At 39.0% G+C, this 24,702-nt stretch overlaps 1 protein-coding gene across 1 annotated transcript; it reads right to left on the reverse strand.

The window, feature by feature from the left end:
* Nucleotides 1-7,655: 7,655 nt before the first annotated feature.
* tmdd1 (transmembrane and death domain 1) lies at nucleotides 7,656-11,343 on the reverse strand (the record flags this gene model as incomplete). Its single annotated transcript, XM_080496876.1, has 5 exons — nucleotides 7,656-7,843; nucleotides 9,354-9,506; nucleotides 10,381-10,500; nucleotides 10,921-11,112; nucleotides 11,259-11,343. 5 exons carry the CDS (start codon nucleotides 11,341-11,343, stop codon nucleotides 7,656-7,658), a joined length of 738 nt encoding a protein of 245 aa, XP_080353002.1.
* Nucleotides 11,344-24,702: the final 13,359 nt, after the last annotated feature.

Raw genomic sequence — 24,702 nt, forward strand, 5'->3', positions numbered from 1 at the left:
TCTTAAAAAGAAAACCAAGTTCATTGGAAAATGGTTATTTTGACACATAAAGCATAAAGAACTACTCGAAAAGAGTAGAAGGGCCCTCAGCTGCAACACGGCAGCTTTCCTATGCCCGGGCACACTCTATTAAAGTCAGTTTTCAAAGAACTGAGCTGTCAGGAGTGTCTCTCAGCTGACACCTGACTGTAGAGACAAAGACCAGCCATGTCTGAGTGTCTACAAATGCCTGTCACACAGAGCAGACTGAGACCATTAACCACACAAGCATGAGTAATATTTTGCCCCTTGGTTCTTTTGCATAATGTATCAGAATCATTAACACAAACATTAGCATATTAGCATTCCACTGAGCTCTGTATGAAATCCCAGCATATTGCTCTGGTAAACACGGTGTTCACAAGATGAATAAGGGGAAAAAAATGGAGAAGAGTGGGTTTGAATTTCAGATAAGTTGTGCCCAGACCACTTTGATTTGTCCCCCCCCCGCTTAATGTCCCATGGGTAAATCTGTCTGTCTCTGTTGCAGAGGAAACACACCTGTCTGAAGCTCAGATGGAAAACCTTGTGCTTTTATCTCAATAAATAGACAAACCATGCAGCCAATGCACAAAGCTCTTCCATGCTTTTGTTTACCTCTTTATTATAAGTAACCTTTCATCAAGGTAAATTAACCACAGTGGAAATTTAGAGCTAAATTGCAATAATTAATTGAAGCCATGATGATTGACAAGCAGTCTGTTGCTCTGACTGTGAATAATGATACAGCAAGCACTGCAAACAATAAAACAATATTGGTCAATCCTCTTTATCAAATTTAAGGACATTTAATCAATAACAACAATAGAGTTTATCGATAGGATGTACAGTCTAAGTCTTTAACACAAAATCACCAGACCCAGTAGAATCATGTCTCACAGCGCTACATTAATAGATAATATATTTACAAACCTAATAGACAATAAAACAGTAAGTGGACAATTAATTAATGAAATAAGTGACCATCTTCCAGTTTTTGTAATATATGACATCTGCTGCAAAGTAGAGAAACGGATTATAGGACAACAATTTAAAAGAGTGAAGACAGAAGATACAATAAATGCATGTTGATTAGATCTGTGTAAACAGAACTGGGAGTTTTAAATACTTTCAAGTTATTATATTCTAGAAATTGTCCAATAAAGAAAGGCACTAAAAGAAATAAGTATTTGGACATCCCATGGATCATAAAAAGATTACAAAATTCCTGTTAAAAAAAAGAACACACTTTATAGAGAATTCATTAAATATAGAACTGAAGCAGCAGAGAGCAAATACAATTTTTTTTTTTAAATAAATGAACAACTATTTTATGAGTATCAAAATAAGAATACTATAATAAATTATTAGATAAGAATAAAAACCAATTTGAAAAGCATTTGGAACATATTGAATAGTGTCGTTAGAAACAGCTCAAAACAAAGTACTTACCTTCAACATTTTACTTATAAGGAAAAGGATATTGTTAATATGAATGATGTGGTTAAAGTGGTAAACAGGCAAAACAATATCAATAATCCTGGTGCAGATGGTGGATGGAAAGAAATGTTAATTAATCGGAATCTAAACTCAATTTTTCTCACTGCAGTAGAGGAGAGCAGAATAATAGACATTGTAAACAAATGTAAAAGCAAGACATGATATGACAATGACTATGACAATAGTCTTCTTACATACATCTGCAATCTGTCGTTCCAATCTGGTAAATTCCCAAATGAAATGAAAACTACAAAAGTCATCCCACTTTATAAAACTGGACACAGACACCAATTCATCAACTACAGGCCTGTTTCTCTACTGCCACAATTTTCCATAATCTTAGAGAAGCTTTTCACTCATTGACTGGATAAATTTTTTGATAAACACAAACCGCTGTCTGAAAGCCAAGATGGATTAAGGTCACAAAGATCCACCTCAATGGCATTATCAGAATCAATAGAAGAAATCACCAATTCCATAGACAAAAGGAAATGCGAAAAGCATTTGACACAATAAATCATGATATTTTAATCAATGACCTGGATCGTTGTGGCTAGAGTGGTTGAAAATGTATCTAAGCAACAGACAGCAGTTTGTGAAAATGGGGGGATGTTCAGTCTTCATGCTTGGACATTGTTTGTGGTGTCCCCCAGGGTTCTGTGCTGGGACCCAAACTATTTATTCTTTATATAAATGAGTGAATGACATATGTAAAATCTCTGAAATACTTTATTTAGTTTTGTTTGCTGACCACGCAAACATTTTCTGTACTGCAATCGGAACAGCTAAATTAATGCACAAAGCTAGAAACAAGCATCTCCCAGTCAACCTACAGAGACTTTTTACAGATAGAAGGGGGGGTATTAATTACAGGGGGAATCTGGACTTCAGAATGAAGAGTGTTCGAACAACAATGAGGAGGATGAGCACTTCAGTCAATGGAGTATGGATTTGGAACAAACTGAGTCAAGACCTGAATCAATGTCCAAGCATGAGACTGTTAAAAAAAGGCTCTAACTTAAAATATTAATCATGTGCAGGGATGACGAACTGGGAGGAAACTATAGGGGGTCTCTTGCACTGTAAACGGGGTTATACATGAGTGATTGTCGGTACGTATATTTTTTATCTTGGGTTTGAATGAATGAATGTACTTTTATATGAACGCAAACATGACATTTGTGTGTGTGTGTGTGTGTGTGTGTGTGTGTGTGTGTGTGTGTGTGTGTTTGGAACTCCAGCGAGCAACGCCCCAGTCCAGAATGCACCAGAGGGAGAATGCAGAGAAGACCACCCCCAGCCAGGAGGAGCCCACAGGAGAAGGAAAAGGGATGCAGGGCCCCAGGCCCCAACGCAAGCCGCCAAGCCGAGACCCAATAGAGCAGCAACACCACAAAGTACTGAAAATACCATTTTTATACCAATTTTGATTGATATCTACTATCAGTAATAATTAGTCTGTCTTCACAGAGCCAATAGGTTTATTCATTTAGCCAATTTACTTTTCTTTATTGTTTATAGTTCCTTATAAAACAAATCCCTACTGTGTAAATGTATACGTTTTGTTTGAGAAGTATGCTTTCCGGTTTGTCCTTTGTAACTGAATGAAAATCGTTTTATTTGTGACTACAGTTTAGGAAATGCAGTTTTACTTGACTATAGATTATTTGTGCTTATTAAAAAAAAAAAGAAAAAAAAATTCAGTTTCAGAATATAAGGCCCGAATGCATTAGCGTATTGTCTTACTGCTTGCAACCAACCGGAACCCAAAACGCGCTCCACCTGTTTTTATACAGCCGCAGTTCACCTTGCCACGAGAATGGGAAGATAAAGTAGTTCCTCCCTATTTTCATGCAAATACCCATTTAATAGCTTGGTAACCACATCAAAAATACAATTTTATCCAATACTATTATGTGAGGTTTAAATGTCTATTGTTGATGCAAGAACACATTTTTGTATTATCGCCTTTGGTATCAATACTAGCTGTGATATTATATCAATCCGCTTCCGTTATAGTCCCACGCACGCAGTTGTCCTCATCGGTTTGGGTCAACGTGACAGCTTATTCCGACTATTTTCACATGCGAGAGTTTATAAGCCAACAAGTAAGTCATCGAACACACATGGTGTCAGTGGTAAATTAAGAACAGATAGCTTTACTATCTCAAATCTTAACTGGCTAATGCTCGCTAGTTGTTGGAGGCGTTCAAGCCTCGATGGGAGGAGTCATGTGTTCAGGTAAACATTAAGACTTGTTATATGTTGTTTTATATTATTTAGACTTAGTCGGTCAAACAAGCTTTGATCTGCTTTATGTCCTTGTTTACTCTGTCAATGCCAGAGGTTTAAACTTATAGAATATTATAATATTAAAACGGTCTAGAAAAAACAACAACTTGGGAAGTGGACACAAATGAAAAGAGCCCTGACAAAGTCGTTTTTGAACCTTTAATTTAGCTTCTGTAATTTATAACCAATCCTCCCAATGCCCTTACAAACATCCAGACTCAGTTATCTCTCATTCTTTTGTCTTTTCATCTGTGCACTGTGTATAAAAAAAAAACTGTTAAATTGAATTGGATTGAATCACTCTGGACTAGACATCACAACTTTTGCAATTCACTTTATGAAGGCCCGGATTGCACATCATCTTTATCCATTATTGTGACAAGCAGTGCTTGTTCATTAAACATGCTGGGCTCTTAAAACACCTGTTTAACTGTCGAAACCCTATTATGATCATCTACACTCACCTCTCTTGTTTTACTTGATGGAAAGTGATGAACTTCGTTGTTTAACATCTTCACAGCTGCCCTCAAATGTGAAGTAATAAATCAGTGTCGTATGAATCGAAACTTAGTTTAATTATTTTATTTAATCCCGTTTTTCTTTTTTAATATAAAGAAAGTCATTCTAAAAATCGTGTGCAGACGTGATCACATGCAATCTACATATTAATGTGGATTATACACTGTAATTATTGTTGATGACCACCGGGTGGCACTGTGACTTCATCTGTAACCCCTTAAAGCGCCTCTGATCAGCACTAAAAATCAAACTTTGAAGAAGTCTCAGATTTCCCCAAGGAAACCATGAAAGACAAAGTTGTGAAAGCGGGAGCCGAGACGATTAAAAAAAGTATGACTTTAAAAGAGCTGGTGTTGTGATCTTGTTTCCTGTGATCCATATATATTGAGCAAAGGGAGAGTGATGGTTGAGTGGGGACTGCAGCACCTCAGTGGCCCGGCAGATGAATGAAGATGCAAATGTAGGGAGGGGAAGTTAAAGCCTTTAGTGACACTAAGCACACCCCAGAGGGCCTGGTGCAGAACGCTCAGCCTCAGCACATCAAGGACGTAGCCCTTCTATCAGAGCGTCCCCTTGGCACGCATTACATTCAGTCCATCTACATTTCCATCCTGACAAACACTCCTTACAATCCAGACTCCTTATGCAGAGCTGAGCCAATGACAAGAGACAGATGTGTCCTCCATTGAGAATCCAGTTTCATAAGCTGCCGCTCCACAAACTATTAAATAACCCAAAAGAAACCAGCGACATAAAAAATAGAAAATGTTCTATTTTACATCAGAATGCATGTGCCTGGAAACCGTACCATCACACATTGGCTGTGGCTTGGCTGTAAATGTCAATTTCATGTCAGATTCTCTCTCCATTCATCCATGCCGTCCATGATTGCTTCATCCCTTTGCATGAGAATGGCTTGAAATGAATGTTTGGCCTATTCTTCAGATGTCTTTTAAAGGAGCGGCATCTTATGGAGTGGGATTGGAAACAATCTCGCAATCGGGTTCTGCTGTGGAGGGAAAAAGCAGCATGCTTGGCTGTCGATTTCTGTAGCTTTGCAGTGCGTCTTAATGGAGCTCAAGGTGTTTTTATAGTTTGTGTTATCCACTAAGAGTAGCTGCCTGGTGGGACCTTGGCTATGCAAAGGAATGTCACAACCATGATGCAGGCCCCATGTGGCATGTTGTTTCTGTGAGTCATTCAGGCATACAGAACTCTGGCTTTCCTCTCCACTGGTTCCAGAAATATGGGTGAGCCCACAGCAGGTGAACCTGTCATAGTCAGCACCTGCAGGATCCTAACAGCCAGGGGAAAAGTGAAGGACGGAGCAAGTTTTGTCATGACGACTTCTGCTGTGCCACCTGGGAAGTTTAGTAATGAAGGTGAAACGCAGTGCTGAGACCTGTGGGCACTGCGGACACAGAGCGTTTTCTGTGGGCACAGAAAACGCGTCACCTCATCTCATTGGATTTACAAGCTCAGGTTTGCTCTTAATTTAACATGTACATCACATGTAGTCAATTGGTTTGTGCTTTTTATTGTAAGAATTATTCTGAAGGTTTAAAAATTTAATTATGATCAATTAAAAACTTAAATGTCCTGATGATTTAAGTTCAGTTCAAAACTAAAATCCATACTGCTTTGGCCTTTGTGTGTAGCTCATGCAGTTCTGCTTGGCACTATAATTTGTTTAAATGTTGATTTATGAACTAATAGTCTGTAATTGCTGCTTAGTGCCACTGTTAATCCAAGTCGTCTGCCTCCTGAAGCACATTAGGCCAGATTTGTATAATGAAGTAATTAGTTCAATTATGACGAAGAAAGTAGGGTTGGTGTAAGAAAGCGGGTACGCGAAGCTAGAAAGTACTCCAGTGCCACCAGCGTGTTCTCTGTCGTTCTATTATAAAACTGTTTGTCTCAGCAGAGTTTGTGAAAAATATGCCTGTTGTGTGCAAAAAAAAAAATAAAAAAAGCTTTCCTTAATTAAAGCTTGCAAATGTCACTAAAGTTAATTTGAATTTTCTAATATGGACGATTGTTATTTTGTTCAGTTTCCACTGCCAATTTCTAGACCTCCTTCACGGTTGCCTTTTAGTTATTTCTCGTCATTTCAGCATGCTAGCAAGCCTCCCTTCTTCACACCTTCAAAAGATACACCACAGTGTTTTCAGTTTGGCTTCTGTCACCCACCAGAAGCTGCCATCGCAACCAAGAGTGCTCCATTGTCTGCTTGCATTGTCATTGTTATTAGTCTTTTGGATTGCCTATGGAGGTATCGGCAGGCTCCGGGGATGCAGGCGCCAGGCTGGATAATTAGTTGTTCTTCGATGCCAGACGGGCACATTGCCGTCACTTGGAGGGGAAATGGAAAGTGGCATCACTATCACAGTAACCCCGGAACAACCTTTTGTTGTGAGGGCTGAAATCCTGCGCATCTGTCACACTACTTGCCATCTATGCGCACTGGCATGACAATAATGCATGCCAATCCAGCAATACACACGTGGATTATTTTATTGAGAAAGTACATTACTATTGTGGGATTTTTTTTTATTTTTTATGATCAGCTTTGGAGTGATGGAGTCAATAGTAAATGTTTTGGTGGTCATTATGCATAAGGATAATGATAGATTTAAGCCAGGCAAACAAAGAAAGAAAGACAGATATGTATTTGGACTGTGGTAAGAAACCTCATGCACGCATAGAAAGAAACTGTAAACTGTACTGAAAGGTACCCCAACCCCAGATTCAAATTAGAATCATATTGGTGCGAAGCAAGAGTTCTTACCTCGACATCACATCACAATGGATTAAGAAGTTTTCTGTGAAAAAAATTAACGGCTGCATAAAGAGGATTAATCGTTAGATCACATCTTCGCCTCAAATCAAGGATATCCTCAGCATGTCTGTGTGGAGTTTGCATGTTCTTTCCGCGTGTTCATGGGTTTCCTCCCATAGGCCAAAAATAGATGTTTGAGGTTATTTGGCTTTCTCAGTTATCAGTCATACCATTTAAAATCCAGTTCATCCGTGTGCTGGAATATTTTAAGTCACTATTTTTATTTAAGAATTTGTTTTGAGTTACAGAATCTTATTGAACTACTGCACCATCTCATTTGAAGTGTCTTTCTATGAACACCTTTTTAAATGTTGCAATTGACAGCAATTAAAAAAACCTTTTCAAAATACAATTTCAGTTTTTATTTGACTCAGAATGATAGAAATGAAAGATTTTTTCTTCTTCTTCTTTATTTCTTGGTGCAGGTTTGAATGCACTATTCTGACTTTCCAGTGGCTGTATCACACCCCCAACAGTGCCTGTCCAGTCATTGAATACTGCGGCAGACGTAGACCAGGATGAAGAATAAAGATGCGCCTGCAAGCAAGGAGCCTCCGAAGCCCACCAGAAGGCCATACAGGAGCGGGAGAGCCACATCGAAAGGCCCCTTCTGGTACTGAGGTACAGGAACCCGTTCCACAATCAGATCCATGTTACGCCACCTTAGATCCCTGACTAACACACAAAATAGAGCACATACACATTTAACATCTCAAAGGACTTGCAGGAGCATTCTTGTCAAGTTTTAACTGGGATGAGGCACCCGGGAGACTGAAACAATGGACAGGTGATAATTACATTTTTGAATTTCTAACTGTCCTGGGAAATATTCCTCGTATGGTGAGAGCTTTGATGTTGAAGAAGTAATGAGTTGGAAGCATGCCCACGGCCACCAAATCTAATCCAGCATCTCATCTAAACACTTAATAGATTCAGGGTTCAGTGAAACATGATATCATTTGTCATTGTGACAGTCTCCGGAGGTCTAACCCAAAAATCTCCTCTTGACATCAACAGTACAAGATACTTGAGCTTAATCATGGACACACACACTAAGGCAGCACTCACACCTGTGATATGGTTCTCAGTCCGGATCAAATTTGGACAAAAAAGAACGAAATCAGTACTCGGGTGTAATTTGCATCATGTTTAGCATTTTTGACACTTGACCAAACGATGTAAACAAACCATAGTGCAAAGCTGTTGTGACGTATTTTGTGACACAGTGTTCACAGCAATGCTACACGCAAAATGCAACACGTCCAGTCATTGTAGAGAATTTCTGTCTGCTAAAGATTTTATAGCTTGAAGACTGTATCACAGAGTCAGAATATCAGTAGAAACTCCTTTGTGAATCAAATAAATATTATTATGGACTATGAAGATACAGTTGTTCTAAAGTTGGTCATCATGTTTGGTCCATTTGCAGCTGTTTGATTTGCGCTGTGTTAAGACTTTATCTAACTTCAAGTGAACAGAACAGAGTGCATTTGCAAGAGTAAAATCTAGACACAATTAAAAATATGAGAATACAGTTGAAAAGTATTTCAAGCCATACAGCTTTTCATATACTTCAAATTTACACAAAATATGTCATTGTTTTCTTTATGTTGGATCATTTTAGGCTTATTAATTATGATAATCAAAAACGAGTGTCTGAAAATTACACGTTTTGTTATGACTTGAGGCCATAATGACTACAACTTAAATTTTAAAATGTCACATGTTATGACTCTATAAATATCTGACAAGTTTCCAGTAATTTTTTTTTGAGATGTACTCGTACTTTTTAAGCAGACTCAGCCTGTTGGTTGTGCACTGACAAATGATCAATTGTTATGACTTCCTTAATGTTGACTTGTAGGCGACTGTCACTGTCGGACTGAGATCATCTTCTGACTGTATCACAAATGTCACTACACTGCAGTGTGACTATCCAATTGACAAAGTAGTTGTAAGATTCCCTAAGAACAGCAAAATTGCTGGATCAACATTTTTATTGATAAATATTGATGTATATTGGAGCGGTTGTCACTTCTGATTCAATGTAAAGTCACATTATGCAGTGAAATTCACTATCTTACCCAGGTTTATAAAATCCCCACCACAGTGTAGAAGGTTATTCATTTCAAAAATTGCTCTTCATCAATATATCCATTGCAATACTTAAAATCAATGATCATACCCTTTGTCCTCTTGACCTTCCGCTTTGCATCCTGGTGGTCCTTTGTGTTGGATTTTACTGATTTGGGATTTAAAGAGTCGACATATTTGTGATAATCTTCCACGTAGCGTTTCAGACTCAAGGCCTTGTCTTGGTTGATGTTCTTCCCCACTTCTGTTGGACAAAACAAAACCACACAGTTCTTCAGAGAAAATGTTTCTCATAATCTGAACTACTTGATGTGTACATATTGCATCTTGTGAAAGGTTTAGAATGTAATTGTTGTTTTCTTGCCCTGAACATGATTAATTGTATCACAAGATAATTTACTGTCCTTCAGTGTAGTATAAAAAGGAACCTCTCAAGGTTTTATGAAGGAGTAGATCTCTTCAGGACCACAGTCAAGTGTACGATAATTGCTGCATTCTGTATCCACAGTCTTTTTCACCAAAGCCATCACTGCCTCCCTTCTCCCCACTCACACACCCTCACCCACTTGTCTTACAACTCATCTCTTCCCATCCCTTCCTTGTCTTTTTTCCCCCTCAAAAGCTACTGATGAAAGGAGCAGATGGTTTGTTCTGTGGCTGGTGTCAGCTCCACTGAGTCCTCTGTCAGATCATTTACACCTCCTTCTATCCAACGCCACTCGGCTGTGGAGTTGTGCGCACACTGGACTGCAGTACATGCCAGAGAATGGCAGTGTGCAAAAAAATGCCACATTTGAAGTTCCAATTAAAATGGATCCGAAAGTAATGAAGCAATTATACACTGCTGTTAAAGTCTTGAGAAGGCCGTCTTGACCGAAATAAACCAATTTTGCAAATACTATGTACAATGTACCCAAATGAGGCTTTGTTCCAATTTTCCTTTTGTCAAGGGACATGCTGTGATGTCTGCTCCTTGGGATTTTCCTTCTATCAACAATGCTGTACTGTACATAAAAAGTAAGCTTTTCTAATTCGAAGAACATCTTGTGTGTAGAATCCAGTGAAAAACTAATTATTCTGTGCTGCAGAAGGCATGTGTACTCTCTGTCAGTTCTTACCAATGGCGATGTCTGTTCTGCCGATGTGCTGCAAGGCACGAGAAAGCCTGTCGTAGTAGGTCTCCTCTCCATACTTCAGCAGCCAGTCTGTCAGGGCTGTTCGGCACTGAGTTCCGCTATCTAGTAAACGGAAAGCATATGGCCCTCAGAACGAAGGGTCTCTGTCAGATTCCCGCCAGAAACTATCTGAACTAAGGGAGATGTTCAAGTGACAGGGAGCTCTCATGGTGAGCACATAGGGTCCTTTTTTTTCTCTTGCCACTGATAACTGTTAAAAGTAGTGTCTCACAACTGTCTTTAGCCTGGAGTTTAAACGTTCAAAACAATAATCGTATGCACGATAGAACTGGGGGCTGACAACCTATACACTCAAAACTACACAAAAAACTGACCAATCAATATGAATGAGCCTTAAAACTGCGTTTCAATTGAAATAGTAAACTCAATCATATACGAAGTATCATATACATTATAGATCTGTAATTGAATTCATTTTAACTGAACTTTTTCTCATACATAATGTTGATAATGAGCACTCACCTGCAGTTGCAGTAGTGTCCCTCTTGGCTCGAGGTATCAAATCCAGATTATTTTGTTCCGGTGAGAGACGTCCAAGGTGCCGAAAGATGTCCTCCTCTGGCTGCGACAGTGCGACCAAAAGGTCTTCACACTCTGTTGTTGTCAACATCTCAACCAAACGCTCCTGTTGATGGATGCCAATGTCCTCTGCAACTAAACACCCAGAATACAAACTAATATAAGCGGTACGAAACCTCGAGGAGTAAGACAATAGTTTATCTAATAGGCACTAAAACCACAGCTCATATTCAACTGCCACATGAAGACATGATAAACATGACACACGTGACAAAGCCTACGCAGAAAACTCCACTTAATGAGGCGTGGAGAGGACATACGACGCAGCGAGGCTGTGTATGCAATTAGCGAGCGAGACTTGTGCATTGTGACACTGTCACATTACCATTCTCATCTGCAGAGAATAAAAACTGAAGAATCTGCATTTCACAACACGATTGCTGATGTTCTTTCACCTGCTGTAAAATCATTTGCTCTCACCTGTGTCTTGTCCAACTGTTGAATTCAGTAGCAGAAAGATACCAAAAAGAAAAACTATGAAGACTTTCATATCAGCTGCTCAGACTCACTACACACTACACACTGCTTATAACAACTGTTTTTGTGCCAAAAGATGGTAGTCATATAATTGTTCCTGTTTGAGAGTTGCGTGGGAGCTGTGTCTCAGATATGGGAAGGATGTAAATAAAAGCTTGGGGCTACTTTACACTCAAAGGCACAGACCAAAGTGTTTGTCCTTTGATCTTTGCCTTTGAAGATCTCTGTGGCTGGGTGGGTTGCTCCACTGGCATTTCTGTGCTTGTACCAACTTCTTCAGTGACATGGGTGCTGATGCTCCGTGAACTGTGGCTTTTGTCCCGTCGCTGTGCTTCAAATGACTGATTTGACTGGTTGCTTTGTAAGAAATATTGGTCAATGCAAAACCCTTGTCTCTGCTCCCTCAAGCCTCCTCTCTTTCCTTGGTGGATCCTCAACACCCAAACTGATATTATTTTCTTTCAGCCACGGATGCACACCTGAAGTGAATGTCCTGCTGCTGCTGTTGTTGTCTCGTGTGCCATGTGCTCTCTCATAGTCATGTCCATTCCTGTGTCTGGAGCCATGTTTAGTAACTGTTTTTTTTTCTTTTAAATGCACACAAACAGTCCACTAGTAATGTCGTGAGGGTTGTTTGTGAAGCATTTCACACAGAAAAAAGATTGTTTTAATGCTTGAATGAATAACCTTTATTGTTTCAGTTGCTGTGTGTTATTTTGAGTTCATGAGTATCTTGGAAGTGGGAAAGACCCTGATGTCATGTGGGAAAAATGGCTATATAACTGAGCTTCCACATTGGGAAGGTACTATGTCTCATGCAAGCTACTCAACAAACCTCATTTGCACATAAAAGAAGTAGTACTTTTTATTTAGTCATGGACATTGGTGGTCTTGATCAGTAATTCTTAACCATATGGCTGCCAACTATTGTGGCCATAAACAACTTTCAGGTCTACTCCTGTGTACTGACAGGGCTGCAGGACTGTAATGCCGCTTCCCACCACTTGTGGTGGTGACACATCATTCAGTTGTTGAATATGCTCCATTAAGCAGCAGAAGAAGAATCCAGATCTTTTTTTTTTTTTATTTTTTTAAAGAAGATGAACGTGATGTCACTCCTTCCTCAAAGGCGAAATATGTCCATACATGTAACCCTGACTTGATTACATTGGGCTTTGTGAACGAAGGTATCATGGCAGAGTCCATGCTGATCACTTTAAAAAACGAGTGCATTGTGGGAAGTGGGGTGGAGCATTTGTTGGTTTTGGGAAGTGTAGTTTTTGTTGTCACGCCCTGGTGTTATATTGCAGGTGTGTGTGTTCAATGTACTTACATGAATCAAACTCGTCAACGGGTAGATGGATTCTAATTGATTACTTATCAGTTTGGTTAATACAAGTTTAGGTACTTAATTCATTAATACAACACCGATTTTCAGGCTTGCTTGTATTTGTTGCATTTTCAATTATTAATTTTTCATACTCCTCAGTCTATTGGTTGATTACTATGTAATTTAGAATTTAGTCAGCTCCTGTCTATTGTCTATGAATTTGTAGGCGTTGTATACATTTTTTTAGGTAATATATAGAATCTCATGGCGTGATTCATTCCATAGACATTTGTTCCAATATACTTACAGCACAGCATAGTGGATTGTTTATTCTGTGCTGGAATATTACATCCACCCTGATTTGTGTTTTTTTTTTTTTTTGTCTAAAAGACTCATGTTGCTTGTAGCAAAGCACTTAGAAGCCTTGACAGTGTTAAGTAACTAAAACACATTTAGAGGCCACAGGGGGAAAACCCATTTCAAACCATTGAGCACAAGAGAGTGCATTTATATTCACATGAGTGTACCCACATAACCATGGGCCCAAAATATGTTACATTGCTCAGTTGTTTTATTATCATTTCATGTTTAAAAAAAAAAAAAAGTCTCTGAAGGGGCATGGATTGTCAGGAATCACAAAGCATCAAAGAGGCATGCTCACAGACCTCCAGATATAACAATCAGTTTTTTTCAGAATGTCATTCAACTCAAAAGTTCCATGCAGACCGGGTCTGGTTGAAAAGCCCTGCAATTATAGCCACTGACCTTTTACTGAAGCTACAAAGCTTTGCCTATATATGCAATCTGTATCATAAGTACACATAATGTAGAAATGTTTGCTATGCTGAAGTATAGGAAAGCATACCAGCAAAATATTTTGTTTGCCTTGGCCTTTGATGTACACAGGAGTGAATTGGGAGAAATAGAGATGCATCTTTTCAGATGGGGGAAAAAAAAGAACCTTTTCATGGCATTTAGTATGTGGGATACAGTGAAGATATGGTTTAAATTGTTAATAAGCTTCATTTGCCAAACAGTAAAGGTTGTTTGTGTGGGCTGAGTCTTAAATTCTCCATGTTGGCTAATGAAAAAAGAAAAACCATGCTCTCGGGCTGAGAACCGTCGAAACTTGGGTGTGGGTGGTATAATAGTTCTATAATGATTTGAGATGTTGCACTTCTTGCAGAGAAAAAAGAAACACTGGGAACACAAGGTCAGAATTTATTTATATTACTCAGTTTTTCTACATGCATAACATATGTTTCATACACATGGACTAAGAAATACATATAAGATATTATATAAGGAATGTTTTTGTTAAATATAAGACATTTTACAGTTTTCATATTGCAAAGAAAAGAAAAGAATTGTTGGTAGTGGAACTGTGAACGCTAGCTTGTGAAGTCATATCTCCATGTCTCGTACACTTCACACCACTGAAATCTGGTGAAATACAGACACAGACTCCGGTGGAATGAAGGATAGAACACATGGAATATTCTCTCAGCATCTGAAATTAAAGACAAACGTACACATGTCAGGAAAAACACACACACGCATCTTCCCCTACAGTCCCAGATTTTCTCTGTAAGTGTCTCATATATCAAAGTTTCCCGCAACATAATTTTTAGCTGGTGCATTTTTGCAGAAACACTGATTTATAATTTACATTATGAGACGCCTTGAGCTTAACTTTCTGTGGTAAGCTTTGGTATGGAGGCCAATCCTGGAACCTGGTGTGGGGTAGGCAGTTGGGACGGTGTGATTTATGAGGAAGCCTCCGAGGGTGAGGGGGTGGCACTGATGTGCAGCATGAATTGGATGGCGGCCTCTCCCTTTTCAGGGAGTTTAAGTTTGAGTCTGAGCGAGACCAGGCCTGCCCTGTTTAGCTCCTTCAGGGCTTCAGGCTGCTGTTGGAATCCTGGTCTCTGGCACGTTATCACAGATCTGAGCTGAATAACTGTTTAGTCATCAGTGATGCAACCCCACCACAGCCCTCTGAGGCGAGATCTGCCACCAGACACTGGTGAATCTTACTAACTGTCCGTATCAGAGTGCTCCTCTTGTAAAACACAACACTTTGCTCATTTTCCACTCCTTGAGCATTCTGGTAATCGTACTCCTTTCAGTTTTGTCACAACTGCTACCAACATATTTCCCAAAATCTTATTAAATTCTGCTGAATCCTAATATTCGTTAAGCTTCAAAATGAATTATTTCACTATGTAACCCTAAACCATAAATAACTACACTATAAGTACTTCCCTAACACATAGCTTTTTGATTGTAGTAGTAACTTCAGACACATCACTTTGTTTTTGCTGATAAATCAATGCCTTACCTCGCTTGCAATGCAGTATACTCACCTTATTTGCCCCTTTAGTTCCTCAGTTGTTCTATGAATGCATAACATAATCAAACCTCAAACAATGTTTAAAGCAGTCTTCACCAGCGAGTGAAGGAACAACTGACAAGTGCTGTCAGCTTCTCTCTGACTTTTTTCTCTACCTGATTCAGGTATTGGTGTTTTAGAGGACTGCAGCAGCCAATAATACACAAGCACCTGAGTAGGACCACCCCCTTGTTCACTCCTGAAAACCTGCCACACCCTGCCATGTGGCGTGGTTTTAGCAACAGGAATTATGGGGGGGAAAGCTGCTGCACATTTGACGAGAAAGGAGAAAAACTTCTGTGATCAACAATACAAAAATATTAGTGAAATGATGAATTTCTCAATATTCAAAGAACACAACAGACACCCTTTCCACTTTAAACGCTTTGAAGAATAATTTTGAGGGAGGCTAAATGAAGTGGAAGAAACTAATGTAATATTCATCGAATAAGATCCTTTCTGTAATTTGCTCACTTTGTTCCTCCCTCTAGAGTAGGCCAGATTCTTTATTAGACCAAAGCTCCTCAGAAGAATTTCAGAAGTCATTAAAACCCATTCTCGTGGGGTTATTTGAAATATAATTTGCAATTGTGATCAGTAAAGAATGCTTTTGTTGTGAGGATAAATGTGTCACTGAACCTTCTCCCCTTTGAGCTGTGTTCACCTGGAAGATCACCGCCAACCACATAGCACAAGTGGAGCTCAGTAACTTGTGGCGTTACACAAACTTGCTCCTTAAGTGCCATACATTTGCATTTATTAGCAACAAAATGTCCAGGTGTTGGTGCACAATCTCCCTTGAGCCTAAGGTGAAAACTGGGTCGACACCCGACATCCTTAGGGGGAAAAGAGCTACTTTTTGAAAAGCATTCCTTACCCTCACAATGGCAGGGTTTCGGGGGTGTGGGGGGGGACCGTGCTCGCACATTCCTGTGGTAGAGCTCTGAACCGAGCCTCACCTGACAAGATATTCCTCCTGAGAGCACATTCATTTGAGCCCAATCTTCTTTATGTGTGATTTTATTGACAAGGACACCAATATCTTTGAGTTATGAGCTGTTGTTCTCCAGAGACAGGCTGCGTTTTACCTCTGTGTTCGGTGTGGGCCAGATAGCTCTGGACAGTGTGACTTGTTTGGGGTAATCTTTTGGACCACTGGAAAGTGACAGCTGAAAAACGAGCCTCTAAAAACACTCTGCTTGAAGGCAGGACTGCATCTGGCTTACTAACCACACTGGGAGACGGTTTGCAGCAGAATTTTGCTCTTCTGGTTGTATGGCAACAAATGTTTTGTTGTGTAGTTTAAATAGCATTTATGCAAATGACCATAGCCATTTTGGTGTTGTTACTATGCTTTTTTATCAATTATCATTCAACTATTCATTCAAAAAGCATGTTTATTTACCTCTTGGTGCTGTATTTGCAATAAATATGCATTTGTGGGATGAACAGCAGAGATAAATGTGAGTCCATTGAATTAAGCTACATCATGGATTTGCTCCTCATCGCAAAAAATGCCTTCTCCTTTCAGTGGTAGAATTATTTAAAATGGATATAAATCAGCCTTCCAAACAGCAAAAAGTATTGCAGCAACATATAATCTACCAAACATAAATTTCTTTGTTTTGCTGATATGATTACAGCCATTTTCCACTGTTCTCTCTATCATACTTCACCATACGGGCAGCAAGATTCTGCAAGTTTTAAAAAACACCAACTGATGTTTCCTTGAAATCACTGACAAAGGTGGTTGCAGTTGTATTTTTTTTTGGAAGGATGCCTTAGAAGAGATCTAAAGACACAGTGTTAAACAGCAGTTTCAATCCCCTGAGAACTGTGTTTTTTCCCCCAATGGAATTACACAAACAATATTGCAAAAATGTAAACATCAAAGACTGAATGACTTCAAGCAGGTTACAAAGTGCTTACCTGCTTTAAAACGCTCTGTTAAGTCAACTGCATTTCTGCTTCACATCAGTTATGCTGTTACACAAGTTATTTCACAGGTTTGATCTGCTAAATAACCACCAGTGTTGCTAAGAAAAATTGTTTACTGTTTTGAGGCCATCATATCCCTGAAGGGATTTTATTACTACCAATGGCATTAAAAAACAACAACGACAACATTTTGTTGACCTTAAACTTGTATGTTAGTCCCAGTGGGAGGTCTGCCTCACAGTTGACATGCAGGTCAGTCAATTTGTCCAGAGATTTCTATAAACCTGCACCTCTACCGAACACACAAGGTTGCTGGTTAACAAACATCGTCATTCAGAGATGTTGTGGACTGAGCACTGACCCTTGGAGAGATTTGTTGAATGAAGAGGTGCTGTATTTCAGCGCGGCACTCCCTGAAGGTAGCACACGGAGGCTTCGTTGTAACACGTCACTGTGAGGAATGCAAGCTTCAACACAGCTTTCAGATTGGTAGCATATACCATGCTTTAAAAATATCTTTTGTGTGATTTTCCAGATGGCTGAAAGGATTTTTCTTTGTGATTATGACGATAACATTTAGGAAGGATAATTTTCTTATAATGTTCATTGTGATCAGGAAGTTACGAGATCATCTTCAATATCAGGGAAGCTGGCTCCCATCAGGCTTTTCCCTCTAAATGCTAATCACAATTATCTTTTGCAGTTCTGTGTGCTGTCATTTGTCCAGGTTGAAGGCATCTCAGAATAATTGAATCTGGTCAACTGGACTTGGTTAAATATATTGGAAGATGTGCTGTCTCTTATCAAAGTCACCTGACGTGGAACATAAAGTGACATATCAGTTTACGCTGTTCTCGTCTTCAATTGCAGCTTGTTTACACAACAATGTTTCCAAAGGGAAAAAAACCAAAGCTTTTGTTGTATTTAGGTGCAACAGTGCTCAGTGCTACTGAAAACGAATTTTTTTGAGAATGGCTGTCAAGGTGGAACTTTTCAAAAATGCTTCGACTGGATCATTTTGTAAACGGAGGAAAACACATGTGGAAATGCTCAGGGTCCGTCCTGTGGAGACACTGTTGTGAATAGTTCTTCTGCACATGCACGAGTCGATGGACCATAACAATGGCGGCCTCATGACTTCCATTTAGGGCTGGACAAAAACAAAAACAAAAATAAGCAATCATATACATTGTCTATGCTGCACCTTAATGCTCAAAAGTAATGCTGCTGTATAAAGTTAAAAGGCCGACCACAACTGAAATCATTATCAATGAGTATATCCAGTAAAATGCAAAGTGCCGTGTGTTGCACTAATTCAGAAAATATATTCACCAATGGCATATGTGAATATTACATCAGCATATCACAGTTCCAACAGATGCTTATTGTTTATGCATGCATACAAAATGAACTGTGCTGTGTTGTCAATCTGTTTTATTGTATGCGTTATCACTCTACCCCCGGTATAGCAAAACACGCTATACCTCAGAGCAAATACTAACATAATTTGAATAATGAAACAAAAGTGTTTCTCATTTTTAAATGGCGGTGTTTGCTTCAGAGGCTTTTGACATTTATAGCAATTTGAAATTTTTTGTGTGAGCTTCCTGGGTGTCGGCCGTGTCTCTATAGCCTGAGGCCGCCCAGTGGTTGTCTCTCCACCTTGATACTCCCCTCTGTCCCCTATTTCCGATGCTTCATTGGCTGATTCTGTTCAGATTTGCCTGGGCAGGAATGCACCTACCTTCTAATGCACTTTTATGTTCAAGCAAATTGACAATGAAGAGTGCCATCATTTTGCAGCATAAATATTTCATTCCCCATTTGGATGCAGATTCAAGTTGTCACACCCGGAATACAAATGGGCTGTCTGAATGGGCTGCAAATAACAAAGGCTGTGTGTGAATATGATTTGTGTGAGCTTCTGGACCAATATGGCGCAATGTGATTAGGTCTTATTGAGAATCACTATCACTGTAAAACAAGTAAATAAATAAATAAAGACAGAATAATAATCAAACCCCATAATTTCAACCATTGGCTGCAGCCAGGGGATGCAATCATCTGAAAGACCGCCATTTCTTTTCCTTTTTTTTTTTCAAATGGAAAAAAATGCTTCTCCCCCCCCATTTTTTTCTCAATTAAAATGGATAAAACAACATTGACAGAAGGCTGAAATGAAACTCCTTTCAGGCAGATCAGAGCCAGCTGAATTGCTGCTGCCTATAAGAGGCTGCTTAGATGCTTTCTGAGTGGGACTTTTATTTATTTCTGAATTATGAAGTGTGCTTCCTGGATCCATAGTGTTTCAAAAGAAACATAACATGAATATACAGATAATTTCAGTTGATCAACACTATCACTGAGAAGGAGATCTTTGTCACTGAACAAAAACAAAATGTTAGCTTATTTGCAGAGAACTATTGTTCTTAAGTATTTCCGTGTATGTTGTGAGCAATTTTGCATTCAAAACTTCTGATCAACTTTTAAAATCTAAACTATAAGGTTATTGTTTAAAAAAAAAATGTGTACCTATTAAATTAATGGTTGAGACCATTGGTTCGCAATGTTTTTGTTTTTTTCCTCAGTGTGAGGTAGACCAGCTCTCCAAGCCTATGCCTGTGTTCTCAAAAATGACAGCGGAGCTAAATTCTAGCAGACTCAGGCCTTGTTTACATGACAAGTGAAACAGCAAAGCTTTCGTTCGGTTTCACTGAAAATGAGCCAGTGGAAATGCAAGTCTATGAAAATGGCTCCCAAGGTTAAACATTTTGATAATGCTCCGAATCCGTTGTGTAAACAGGGAAAGACTTAATGAAAACGCTCAGGTTCCATCAACTGTGGAAACGCTGCTAATGCACATGCGCACCACAGCAGTAAAAATATAGTTCTGCACATGCAGAAGTAGATAGACAATAACAACAATGGCAGCCTCCAGAGTAGCTGAATGACTCTAAGTCCATGTTCTCCTGGGACTTGGTAAAGACTCTCGGGAAAGTTATGTCCAATAATTGCAATACATGTAGAATATAATCCATTCTTCACTGAGTTGAGGTTATAATTTATTTCAGACATGCAGATCAGAACAACTTGGAATATTTAAATCAGAAATAATTATTTGCAGAGTTCATGTATAAAAAGATACCCATATTCCTACAGCTATAGTGTGCATATACCCAGTTATACCACACAAGAGCACAACTGGTAATCATGTCTGAAAAAGAGTAGAAAGAAGCAAAGCTTATTTAATCCTACCCTTTCTTCTATCTCCCAACTTACCATTTCATATCTTCATGTTTTAACGTCTTAAATGCTCTAAAAATAATTCCTAAATGTAAGCCTCTGTGCACAAAATGAATGTGTTGTGGCAGGAGGGAGCTTGATAATTTCCCCATTCATGTGTGAGACAGGGGGTCTGTCCGTACCCTGTGTTTATGCACTTCTATCATTGACATGGAACGTGCAGTAATAACAGTGGAGGGATGGCCTCACAGCGGGACTCACTGAAAAGGCCTCTTTTGCTGCAACATTGTGCCTTATCCGAATATCACTGGAGCATGAATGGCCAGTCATTTGCTGTTCCAGTAGCACAGTGCACGACACTGGAGCAGTCAAAATCCATCTTGCAAAATCCATCTTGTGGAAAAGCCATCACTTCCGTTACCATTAAGTTGGAAGAAGGGAGATTCATTATGTGTGATTGCATTCACAATCACATTTTATCGCTTTTTCTTCTCCATCGTTTTTTCTGGCAAATCTATTTTTTCTTTGAGCGAGCTCAGAAATACACAAGCTCCCAGAACACTCCCACTCTTTTTTTTTTTCCTTCCCCCCATCAGAGTGCACTGCAGTCTCATCAATGAATGAGTCTGGGCTTGTTTTCTGCTCAGAATACCTGTCTGTTTTCCCCCCCGTTAAGACTCTACTCCTATAGAAACTGGGGACATTCCAGCTGGCTGAAGGTGCCGATTAGTCCTGTTTTGTTTTGCATGGGAGTGTATGGGGGCTTCCGCGCAACTGTGTGTGTGTGTGTGTTGCGGGAGGGAATTGGGGGCAGGTCGAGCTAAGAGGTCAACATTCATCTGTTGACAAAGGTGAGACAGACATGACCAACACCCTTTGATTAGCTTCTCCATTAGTGAACCTGGTCACACAAAAGAAGAGACATGGAGCACCTGGATCAAGTAACATGCTGCTGGGATTTAGTCTCTCAAAAGGGACTGGGGATTCAGGTTGTGCGTGTTTTGAAATTGTGGAAATAACATGCATTTAACATTGATTTGCAGGTTCAATTTAGAATTCTGATGTAACCTGATGTTTGAGCCCCCAGCTGATGAACATAACATGAAGGTTGCTTAAGTTGTATTGTCCTAAAGTTTGTTTTCAAATAAACACTTTCTGGTTGGCTATTTCCTTTTTCTTTTCCGAGAAAACCTTGGAGTAATGTGTTCGGGTACCTTGACATAGAACGTCAATATGCTGTCTGAGGGATTGAAACGGGTTCACAAAGAGCCAATTCAAGATTCTTCAGCCTCCAAAGTCAAAAGTTAATCCAGAGACAAAGGGGGCAGAAGAAAAAGTCAGCAAGGTGCGAGTGGGAACCATGAACCATTCATTTCTTTGTGAGGGTTTTTTGATCACATTTTAAGGGGAGGAGGCAGCAAATATACGATGACGTCTCTGTGGTCTTCTTTTTTTTAACCTCTTGATGCTAGTCTTTTAAAGTAGTTGAATGAAAACAAATGTAACCGTTATTTGAATGGATTGGTTGATTGATTCCATTACCTGAAGTCTTATTTAACTATTGAAAACATAATTGAAATTGAAATGACCACCAAAAAGTGATCACACATCTAAGTAGTAACAGATTGTTTGGAAAACTGACGCTGTTTAATAATGGTCTACATAAGAACCTTGGGATTGTACCACTGTGAGAGTGAGTTGTTATGAAGTCCCTTTGTTCTGGTTTGACATTTGTTTTACAATGTCGTAGGACTTGTTTTAAACAAAAGTTTTGTTTCAGTGTGAAAATGGTAAATACTGTATTTGTTGATTACTTACAAGTAACAAGATTGTGAAGTCAATCCTATAGGCTGAGCATACAAGACACATCAACAACATGTCTCAAGCCTTTATATTCATATGCAGTATTTCACAATGAATCTCTTATTTGTTCAGACATTGGTTGAATGCTTTCTTTTGACACCAGGCCAGCTTTATCATGAGGAGTCAGAGCTATATGTTAAGCTATGGTGCAGCCGCTACTTGCTTTTTGTATTAAGCCTGCACACGAGGGTCAGGTTCATCTCATCCCCTAACTCATGGCAAGAAAAGCAATTAACTGTACGTATATCTCCCCAAGTCTTTAACTTTTTTTAAAGCATCTATCAAGTGGCGAATTATCTTTGCTTGATCACACCACTCTTTTTTCTAATATAATAAATGCAATGACTTTAACCTTACTGCCTGAATGTTTGAATTCAAACCTTTTGATTATGTCAGGTTTTGAACATGCAGTAAGATACTGATATTGACGTAAACATTTGTGTTTGAGAAATAAGACGTGACAGTGGTACAATTGTAGGAGCTCATATCCTAATAGAAGTAGCACATACTGTGCCTGTGAAAAGTGGAAGAGGTGTGATTGTGAAGCCAAAGAAAACAACATCTTAAGCAGTATGAGGTTTTTGTTTCTTTGCATGCTGAACAAAAACAAGTGATGCTAAATAGTGTCAGACTGTTCTCAAACATACAGTACAATTCCAACCAAAGATATTTAAAGGTGGTTTCTTAAAGCTGCAAAAATATGTGAGAATCTGTTGCTTTGGCCTATTGTACGGTTATATGTGTGAAAATAGATAACTTGTTGTATTCCAGGCAGAATCAGAACCTCATGAACTGGCTTGAATTTTAGACTTTTTTTTTTTAACCTGAAATAATCCACTTTTGATGATCTTACGATTGAAGTCCACTGAACCATTTTCTGAAGTTTTAGGAAGATGACGTATCAGTATAGTGGCTCACTGCCCTACATAATACGCCATCTTCCTAAAACTGGTAGCAGTGGATACGATTATCCACTTGTGTTTATTTACTGCCAGATTGAGCTTGCCGTTTGTTGCATTTTTTTTTCCAGTTATAAAATGTGATTATCCTTAAATGTTCTACTATAACTCCTTGGTTAATGGTTCCACACCCCATTTTGCCAGTTGCCCTGCTAGTTTGTCTCTTTGATATCTTTCAAGGACTAGTTGTGGGTCACCTGTGTAGTCGCCAATCACTACACCGGCGTTCTGATCCATCCTTACTCTGTTTTAGAGGCATTCTTGGACAAGACACCCCAAGTTGCTCTTACGGTTTCCAAGCACTTTGCATGGTGGCTGTCGCCATTAGTGTGCTTGAATGGGTGAATGTGACAGATCTTTTAAAGTGCATTGAGCCAACTGAGGTGGAAAAATGTGGTATATATGTAAGTCAAGTCCATTTACTTTTCTGAGAGTTCAAAGAACGTCTCCCCCAAACCTGTCACGACTTCTGTCCCAGTTCAGAAACTGTTGTCTTAAATGGTTTGTTTACTTTCTCCAGAAAATAAAATTGTAGAATTACCAACCAAAAATGGTAGAATCACCAAAAGTTATATGAAGAGTAACAGTGTTGATTTGCTCACCTGAATACAACCTTCCAAATCAAAAAATAGAAAAGCAGAGTGCAGCTGTCGGTTGTGGAACCCAAAAACCTTGAAACCTAAACTGAAAATTAAATCTAAAGCAAGTTGGATCTCCTTGGAAAACAATAAGTAGGGATCCCAAGGCCTCCATGACTGAGTCTTTACAGACAAAAGCAGAGTTCTTAGTTATACCTTTTCCGAAGTAATCATGAGCAAGCATTGCACTCTGTTCGAGCAGATACTTTCTGCTTGAGCAAATGTGCTAAACTTTATTAGATTAATTTTGCTTATACATTAAAAATCAACTTGAAAAAATATTTGCACAAAAATAATTCTCTTATTAAGTTTCTACATGCTTGAAACACGTAATTATACCCATCATTTAGGGTTGCAAAGTTATGGTTGAAAATCTTCAATGAGGCGATTGTTCAATAAGAGTGTTTTGGTAAAGGATTTAAGTTAGAAACTTGAAATAGAAATATTTCTTCTGTTAGTCTGGTGGTCATAATCTGTTAGCGTTGGTGGACCTGGATAGCATTTAGGATTTAGGATGTCACAGCTTATACCAGCTCTTATAAAGCTGTTTTGCTCAAAGTGAGAGTTAAAGGATTATCCAAGTAAATCCAGTAAGAGCCCATCAGAGGAGATTTTTTTATTTTTTTTAATTGAACGAGTAAAAATGACAAGTACTCAGTGAAGAACATGGATGCTGATACTGTGGGCTATTTTTCTTGATAAGTACTGAAGAGAGGTGGAAGCATTTCTTTGTCAACAAAAAGCTGTTAATCTCTGCTCTTAATTTTCTTCACCCCATTAGTTTATTCATCACGAAAACAATTGAGAATCTCGTTGTCTTTCAGT

This window comes from Blennius ocellaris (genome assembly GCF_963422515.1).
Source record: "Blennius ocellaris genome assembly, chromosome: 5".
Classification (NCBI taxonomy): Eukaryota; Metazoa; Chordata; class Actinopteri; order Blenniiformes; family Blenniidae; genus Blennius; species Blennius ocellaris.